A 9,191-nucleotide genomic window follows, 5' to 3' on the forward strand; every position below is an offset into this window, starting at 1 on the left:
GGACCTGCCTAAGGAACAACTATTTCTCCAAAATGTTGAACCTGTATCTGCTGCCACACAGGGATGATAGAGTTCTTCTTCCTGCCCAGCCTGAACTCCATGCCAATATGGTTAGAAATGTATTGTTCCTCCCACAACATAAAACAAAAAGTCCATTCATCACCAATTGATCCCTTCTCCAGTTGACTATAATAAAGATAATATCTTAGCTCCCAAGATAGCATTAGGGTTTTTGAGTACTGGAATTCTTCACCATCAACTTAGGGCCTGATTAATGTTTTCAACGTTTTCTATGGAAAATATGTGGCCATATTAATAACTGAGTTTTTGACAATTTGTACTGAAAGGACTTAGTCAAAGAACGTCTTACTTCAAAATGACATTCATTAACATTCAGTGTGCAAGATTCTCCTATGGATATGAATGCAGCCAATAATGAAGAATTCAGGGATGTTTGATGTCCTCAGTGTGGACAACCTTGAGGAAGGAAAGTGCCACCTGTGCCCATTTAGTGACTTATCAATGAGGAAAATTTACAATTAATCCAAATGGTTGGCAAATTACTTTTATTCCTAGCAATTTGGAGCCAGTAACAGATGGATGTCTAAGCGCTAGGCCAGCCTGGTCTACATAACCACTTCCAGGTCAGCCAGGGCTCCAAACTGAGATACTGTTTTCAAAGAAAACTGATATGAAGGACCTTGCTGCTTTGCAGATGACCACAGTTGATTTCCCAGCATTTGAATCTGGCAGTTCTGTTCCTTAACTCCAGATGCAGGGTTTCTCACTACCTCTTCTGGAACCTTCGAGTACCTGTTCTTTGCATACACCCAGAAACACACAAATATACATACAAATAAAAGTGAGTAATAAAATTGTTTCTCCTAAAATATATCTGTGAAACTGAATTTTTCTATGTTTCAAATTAAAAAAAACAAAAACAAAAACAACCTGCTAAAAGGAAGACACAAAATTCTATGATCTGTGGGAGGGAAGATGAAAATAAGGACTCCCAGAAATGGTAAATATCTAAAAGGCTCTGCTGACATCTTCATTTCCTTTTGGAAAACAGTTCTTTCTCCTTTATTCAGCTTACATGCAATTAGTTATCAATATCTGAATGGAATCAAAACTCTCAAAACATCTAATTCCTACCATGATAGACATGGATTGACATAATCCACACAAGCACAGTCACCACAGAAGGCTACACGATGTGTAAGCATGTACAGAGTTTCTAACATTGAAATGTTTGACAATTGCTGACTTACAGGCCTCTGGGCTAGGACTCAAGGATTTGAAACTTGGACCAGAGGACAGACTTGTTCTTAGACACTGATGCCAGAACACAAAGCTGTATAACAGGTGCAAAGTGGGGAAGCAGTACCCTAGACATCCCCCACACCCAGGAGTTGGTCTCTCCAAGACCCACCCCATCAGGTCTAAATCACTACCTTTGGGAAATCTATGAGAAGCCAATCAGCATCAGCCACAGCAGGTTATAAAGTGAAGAGATACCAAGCCTGATTGAAGCCCTACTTATCAGAGAGGATGAGGAAGCCTGGACCCTGGGACCTCCTCCTCCTGTTGATGGCAATAGACCTGACCCAGTATTGTGCAGGTGGGTGAGAGGCATGGAGGGAACTGGCCTTTTAGGGAACAGGACACAGCACTTGAAATCCTCACCTCTCCACTTTCTTCCTTGAATAATCAGACCCTCCCTGATCTCTGAGCTGGATCACCCCTGACCCTCTCCTGCACCCCAGGTCCACAAACACACAATCACTCCTGTTCTACTCTCTACCAACCTGCTCTGGGTCCAGGCTGAAAAGTCAGGGTCTCAATGTGCACCACCCGCAGGCTCACACTGGCTGCAGATTTTCAACATTGTGATTTTGGAGCCTGGCATGTTGGAGGCCCGGTTCATCCAGGTCGGATACGTAGACTCCATACAGTTTCAGGGATTCGACAGCAAAGAACCAAATGCAAGGATGCAACCTCGGGCTGCTTGGATGAAGCAGGAGCCACCTGAATATTGGGAGAAAGAGACAGCAAAAGCCCTGAGCTTCTCACTGTCAGGAAGACGAATTCTTAAGTACATGATGTCTGCAAATAAAGACAAGAATAATGGTAAGTGATCTCAGGGCTGAGGCCATAAGTCCTCAGTGCCCTAATGGTCTGACCCAATAAGCTCCACTCTAGGTCCCCAAGTCATAGATACAGCCATAGCCAAAGGGACCTGGTGACTTTAGAGCCAGAGAACTACAGACTGTTACCTGGTTAGGGGTTTAGTTGGGGACAAAATCCTAGGATGTAAGAGAAGCCTCATAGTGACCAAAGGCTGAATGGGGGTGGGGCAGGTTATCACACCCTGCAGGAAGTGTATGGCTGCAACGTGGCAAATGATGGGAGCTTCCTCGAAGGTCACTACCGGCTCACATACTATGGATATGATTCCTTAATCCTGAATGAGGACCTGAACTCTTGGACTGCAGAGGGTGAAGTAGGTGAAAAATTCAAGACATACCAGGAGCAAGGAGGCATGACAGAAAGTTGGAGGACTTACCTGCTAGGGGAATGCGTGGAAAGGCTTCTTAGATGCCTGGACCTTGGAAAGAAGACCTTGCTGCACTCTGGTAAGAGACACCCTTGCCAACCCCTTCTGGTTTCTGAGATTGGAGATCCTGCCTCCCTGAGGCCTCCTCCTCAGCAGGGAGCAGCTGGAATGCTTACACTGTCTTGCATCAAAGGGGAAAGAGAGCTCCTTGGTTTCCTGACTCAACATGAGAGAGGGACTCTCCAGAGGATTCACCCTTCTCCCAGGACAGTTCAGTGTGTCCATTAACAGCAGTTGCCTTCCATCTCAGGCCTGATCACTGTCCATGCACGATGACATTGAATGTCTGACTCCAGGGTTGCTGAGTCCTTAGACCCCTTCCCCAGTCAGAATCAGAAGTCTATTTGTCTAGAGGGAGACCCAGAGTTACCTGCGCTGAGTTGGTTCATGGTTATTGTAAAATATTCCAAACAATAGCTCACCCAGAACCTGAGTTTAGGCTTCTGTGTGGACTCTGCTCCCTCCCTCATCCAAGTCTCCCATCCTTTCCAGAGATGGTCCCATGAGCACTGCTCAGGCCCCCGGAGGAGTACAAAACACATGAATTTTCCAATTGTTCCCCTCAGATGCCCCCCGAACACATGTGACCCACCATGTAAGACCTGAAGGGAATGTCACCCTGAGGTGCTGGGCCCTGGGTTTCTACCCAGCTGACATCACCATGACCTGGAAGAGGGATGGAAAAAACCACACCCAGGACATGGAGCTGCCAGACACCAGGCCTGCAGGGGATGGAACCTTCCAGAAGTGGGCAGCTGTGGTGGTTCCTCCTGGAGAAGAGCTGAGATACACATGTCATGTCAACCATGAAGGGTTACCTGGGCCACTCACTCTGAAATGGGGTAAGGAGTGGGTGTGAGCACACACACTGCTGTCAGGAATTGTGTGAGCTCTTTGATGAACCAGAGCAGGATCAGGGTTGAGAGCTAGGGTCAGACTCCTCACTCTTCCTTCTTTTCCATCCTCAGAGCCTCCACACACCATCCCCATCATAGCAATTCTCATCGGCCTGGTTCTTGGAGCTTTGGTGGTGGGAACTGTGGTGATTTTTCTGGTATGGAAGAATTAAAGGTAAGAAAGGGGCAGTGTCTGAATACTTGTCTCTCTACAGATCTGCAGACCAAGCTACAAAAGTACCTGGCCATTAAAGGAAAGATGTATCCACTCACGCACTGGGACTTGTGTGCTGACTTTAACTCTATCATAAAGCATAAAGGAAATATAGAAAGGTCCACTGCCCTCTTGATAGAAGGGATGGAGATCTGATTGTGACTCCCCACAGACAGAAAGATGTCACAGAGAAGGTCCCTGCTGAGAACAAACCTAAAGAAGGCCAGTTAGTCCTCTTTACTTACTATGTTCCATTGTGTTTTCTCCTCTGTCCCCTGAGCTGCAGTCCCAGTTCAAGAAACTTCCCTGGGGTTTGACCAGGAGATTTTCCACTCCCACAACATTACTGCTTCCACAGTCTCTCACTGGCTGTGTTTTCCCCACAGGTGGGAAAGAGGCACCTATAATTCAGCTGCCAGTAATTAAGTCTGAGTTGGTTCCTGAGATCCTTGCAGTAGGAAACACAAGTACCCATTGTGGATCCTCACACATTTTTTTTTCCTCTGGGCCCTATTGCTGTGGGCTTTTAACAGGTCTTATGCTGTTCTGCCATAGGCATGGACAGTGCCCAGAGATCTGATGCATCTCTCTCAGTAAGATAGAAAATACTCAAAGAACATATTCCTGACCTGTGTGACTTGCTAGACTGAAACTGTTGTTAGCATGGATGCCTGTTTGGTATGATGGTTTAATAATCACCAATCAGAATTTGTGCTTCATTATTTCCTTCTATAGTGTGAGATACCTGTCTTGTGTGACTTCAAAGGGTCCTGACTTTTCTTTCAATGGCTAGCATCTGTGTCCAGGTCTCTGTCTCCTGTAAAGACAACACAAGGAAGTGAGTTCAGCCCAGACCTGAGCATGACTCCCCTCCACACTGACCTGTGTGTCTTCTCCAGTCATCTCTCCTGATCCAGGAGAGGCAGGCCTGGGAGATCTCCATCAGTGACTGACCTTTGGTTCCAGTGAGTTGTAAATTTATTCTTCCTACTTCAATATTAGGGTTTTGGTCATTTTTTTGTGAATTCTTCTCATTGTTTATTTAATGAGTAAACCAGATCAAAGCGTGATGAATAATATAGTAACTCTGTCTTGAGAAGTTGAAATCCATTATTTTGGTCTTCTCTGTCTTTTCCTAGGTGCCTTTCTTTCTCTTCAACTTCATATATGCATGTGTTAATTTCTCATACTAATAAACTTGAACTTTGATTCATACTTGTTGTCTTTAATTTATTTTCTTTCAATGTCAAGAGTCTCATCTTCACTTAAGTATAGGTTTCTTGTAAATTACACTTTTATTTCCTCCGATGATAAGATAAGATAACAACTGGACACAAGCTGGGGTAATACATGGTTTTGGACTGAAACCAGAGCATGTCCTCTTTTCTAATGATTGCTAAGCCTAGGCCTGAAAGCTTCCAGCCTCCACACAATCTAGTCTCCCATGCTGACAGGTTCAATCTGGTTTCTCTCAACTTCTGACTGAATTGCTTTGTTAGCCTCATTCTAACTTTGGCAATTTTTTTCCTAATCTTCTGGATCCTTCTCATTTCCAGGGCAGTTCTGTCTACACTTGTGTCCTGTATGTTCTCTCTGTAATCTAACTTTGTAAAACTGTTCTGGTAAAACTGCAATACACACACCGCATACCACACCACACTTTCTCTCTTGCTGATGTTCTCATGAGAGTTGGGCGTATCCTATTTCTGACTTGTTCTATCAGATCTTTCTCTAATTAATCATTTTGTCTGGCCGTCAATAAGATATTGCTTTCAAACATGGTTCCTTATTTCTACAAACATTACTTCATTGTTAGATCTGGCAGGATTTTCCCTGTCCAATTCAATTAAAATATTAGTACAGTAAGAGGCCTGTGATTAAATGAGAAAAATGGAGGTAGCAGAAAGAGTTGCATGGACAGAGAGCAACTCAAAGGAGAGGAAGAAGCCAAGATAGAAGTGGACAGACACATAAATAGCCACAGGTAGTTATGAATATCATTTAGGCATAGAATAGCCGGACGGTGGTAGTACACGCCTTAAATCCCAGCACTTGGGTGGCAGAGGCAGGCAGAATTCTGAGTTCAAGGCCAGCCTGGTCTACAAAGTGAGTTCCAGGACAGGCTACACAGAGAAACCCTGTCAAAAAAAAAGCATAAAGAGATAGAATAATTGCATGTGTCTGATCTTGGTGGGCAGCTTGTATCATTATCAATTAGCTCTGAAAATATTGTGTGGGTATCTTGTGCATTGAGAATTTATTAATATATAAATCTGTCTTGTAAATTATAAACTTCTAGAGTTTGTTTCTACCGGGTGGATGGGTGTTGTAGCAGCTGACTGTGGGGAGGATGGTTGTTGTATGGGTCTCCATGGCAGTGAAAGGAACTCGGGAGCTCCAAGCACTGCAGGAGAGTTGGCAGGCAGACAGTAGCTGGACGGAGCACAGGAACTTGGAGGTTCTACTATATATCCCTCAACAGTCATAGACAAAAGGTATGTAGTAAGGGTGTGTCTGCATTCAAGCTGGATTGTATCTTTGGATATGATCCCTTGCCACAACAGCAATGGTGCTGGATTAAAATTTCTAAACAGAAGTCCTTACACATGCAGCATGGAGCAGTCTCTACCCTACATCAAACTGGGTCTGCCACTATTCCTGCTGACCAGAAGGACTCTCTGAAACAACGTTGGCCAGGTTGCTTGGCTATCACTGAGCTGCTCCTTTGCTTTGCCTGTCACCTCCAACCTTCCGCTTCACCATCTGAAGATCCACAGAGTGGATTGTTTTATTTTTGTGGTTGTTTTATCTGAATATATGCTTGTCTCTGTAACACTCATATGCCTAGTGTCCATGAGTGACAGAGGAGGGTCTCGGGTCCCCTGGAACTGGGGTTACAGACAGCTGGCTTCTATCATGGAGCCATTGGAAACCAAACACAGTTTCCCTGGAATAACAACCAGTGCTCTTAACAAATAACAAGTACCAAGTTTTCCTAACAACTGAGCTATCTTTCTGCCCTTTAATTGTGTTTGTGTGTGTGTGCTTATGTGTATGTTTGTGTTGTATATATGTCTCCCTCTGTGTATGTCAGTATGTATAAGGGAAAAAGAGAGAGAGAGAAGAGAGAGAAATGGGAGATGAGTGTTTGTGCACAACAATATAGGGCCCTTGTAGGGTAGAATGCAGTGGAGCCCTAGGAACTGGCAGTTTAAACTTCCTTATTAAGCATGCTGAGAACCAAACTCAGATTCTCAGGAACTGCTCTTCACCACTGAACCATCTCTCTGACTCTTTGACTCAGAACTAGACTACATAGTTTTCTAACACTTCCAAATTGGAGTGAGAGGCACATTGGTTTTATAAGAGAATAATTAGCTTCTGGGAACTAGAAATCACTACAACTTGCCTTCTCACCCAGACCAAATATTGGGCATAGAATCTTGGGAGTAGTGTTTGGGTACTAGTTTCCTTAACCAGACCCATGTCCTCTTTGTCCTGTTCACAAGTCCTCCTGAGTCCTGGCACAGGGGGCAATAAGTCAGTAATTCTTCATCAGTTCATGGGAAAATGCCCAAACATACTTAGGTTTAGTTAGATCTCAAAAATAAATATGTTCATGTGTATAGTATCTATTTATATTAACTGTATTAGGAACTGGAAGTTTTAAGATATTTACTTCACTAAAGACATTATCAAATAACTATAACCTGAGGTTAAAAAGTGGGACTCGGTGACCCAGGGCCATCATGATAGTTATTCTTGACTGTCAAAGTTACATCAGAAATTAACTGAAACCCATCCTCTTCTTCCTCTTCTTTCTCCTCCTCCTCCTCCTCCTCCTTCTTCTTTCTTCTTCTTTCTTCTTTCTCTTCCTCTTCTTCCTCTTCTTCCTTGTCTTCTTCTTCTTCTTCTTCTTCTTCTTCTTCTTCTTCTTCTTCTTCTTCTTCTCCTTCTCCTTCTCCTTCTCCTTCTCCTTCTCCTTCTCCTTCTCCTTCTCCTTCTCCTTCTCCTTCTCCTTCTCCTTCTCCTTCTTCTTCTTCTTTTTCTTCTCTAAATCTTTAGTTGGAAAGACATAGTTTTTATTTAACTTTTTATTGATTCATTCTGAATTTTACATAATGAACCCCAATCTCATTCACCTCCTGTCCCTCCATACCCACCCTCTTTCCTTGCAAACTCTCACTCCTAAAAGAAAAAGGCAGAAAGAAGCTAATTGTGGAAACTGTAGTGTATCACAATGTGTCTCAAGGTATATTTGTCTACATTTCTTTATTTACAATATTTCATTGGAATGCGTCATTAGTCTAGGTCAAAGGCTCTGTCTTCTACTACACTATCAAAACTGGATCATCACCAGGACTCCTGTTGGAAACCTTGTGATTGACATGTGTCAAGAAGATCCTGCAGCTTGAGATCTGTTGGCCAACCCCTTCATGTGCTTCATAGATGGGACACATGTTGGAGTGAGCCAACTCAGACCCTGGATCTTTGCCTAAGTGGTAGCTGAGTTGGTGGTTAAGCTACCAGATATTCTGCACTATCACCATTAGGACAGGCTCTCCATCACTGCCCCCAGCTAGCTCTCCCAGGGCTATGCCCAGCAAGAGACAGAGTTACCTCTCCTGCTCTCATGCCCTTGATTTACCTGCACCCATGCCAGCAGGGCTCTATTGTATTGTCCAGGCAAGGTGCACAGCCTAGTTTGCCAAGAGTTGAAGCTAGTGAGGAACAGGGCCAGCTCTCCCCACCTACCATAGGTGGCAAAAGATAAAGGGAGGGCCTCTTTCCCTCAACTACACCACTGCATGGCAGATGTGTGGCAGAGCCAGCTTTCCCATACTTATGCCTATGGGGCATGCTCACCCACGACCCCTACAAACAAACAGCCAGCAAACTGTGCTTCCTGGGAAAAGTGTGTGGCCTGATCTCCTGAGTACTGTAGATGGAGAGATACAGGGCCCGGTTTCCTGCTCTCAAGCATTTAGGCCAGCTCTCTCATGATGCCCAGGTATAAATGGAGAGATCCACAGGGCCCTCAGATATCAACATGGCCCCAGGTGGCAGCCCAGACCAGGAATATCCACTAGCTATTGATGTTAATATATTCCCTCTCCTGCAGGGCCACAAATCTGGACATGGCCCTTTACAGCAACATGGGCCAGGACCTCACTATGGTCATAGGTGGGCATCCCCAGCTACTCACATCAGGCTGTTCCTCACTACTCTAAGTCTCCAGTTCTGCCTCTCTTCATTTTGTACACATTGTTCTGCTTTTTTTTCTCTTCCATCTCTCCACCATGTACTTCATTATCTTAGTCACACGTGGTGCCTATGGGTATCTGCGGTCATCTCAGGAGTGCTATGCCCTGTCTCTCTGTAGCACTGAGCAGGGGGTATCTCGGGCTTGGTCTGGCACACCGGACATAGGATTGGTGGTCAGGGGGTGATTTTTGGCACGGGG

At 44.5% G+C, this 9,191-nt stretch overlaps 1 protein-coding gene across 1 annotated transcript; it reads left to right on the plus strand.

The window, feature by feature from the left end:
* The first annotated feature begins 1,549 nt into the window (after positions 1–1,549).
* On the plus strand, positions 1,550–4,941 carry H2-M10.6 (histocompatibility 2, M region locus 10.6). The gene is made up of 6 exons (NM_201611.2): positions 1,550–1,621; positions 1,861–2,130; positions 2,361–2,636; positions 3,184–3,459; positions 3,586–3,688; positions 4,534–4,941. The coding sequence occupies exons 1-5, from the start codon at positions 1,552–1,554 to the stop codon at positions 3,684–3,686; spliced, it is 993 nt and encodes a 330-aa protein (NP_963905.1). The 5' UTR covers positions 1,550–1,551; the 3' UTR covers positions 3,687–3,688; positions 4,534–4,941.
* The last annotated feature ends 4,250 nt before the right edge of the window (positions 4,942–9,191 follow it).

The sequence above is a fragment of the Mus musculus genome, chromosome 17, assembly GCF_000001635.26.
Source record: "Mus musculus strain C57BL/6J chromosome 17, GRCm38.p6 C57BL/6J".
NCBI lineage: Eukaryota > Metazoa > Chordata > Mammalia > Rodentia > Muridae > Mus > Mus musculus.

What these genes read in the sequence shown, in the direction of transcription:
- H2-M10.6 (NM_201611.2), top strand. Translation starts at nt 1,552, where the DNA reads ATGAGGAAGCCTGGACCCTGGGACCTCCTCCTCCTGTTGATGGCAATA. An exon ending in CCTGACCCAGTATTGTGCAG is followed by an intron (nt 1,622 to 1,860) that starts GTGGGTGAGAGG and finishes CACCACCCGCAG; the next exon opens with GCTCACACTGGCTGCAGATT. An exon ending in GCCACTCACTCTGAAATGGG is followed by an intron (nt 3,460 to 3,585) that starts GTAAGGAGTGGG and finishes TTCCATCCTCAG; the next exon opens with AGCCTCCACACACCATCCCC.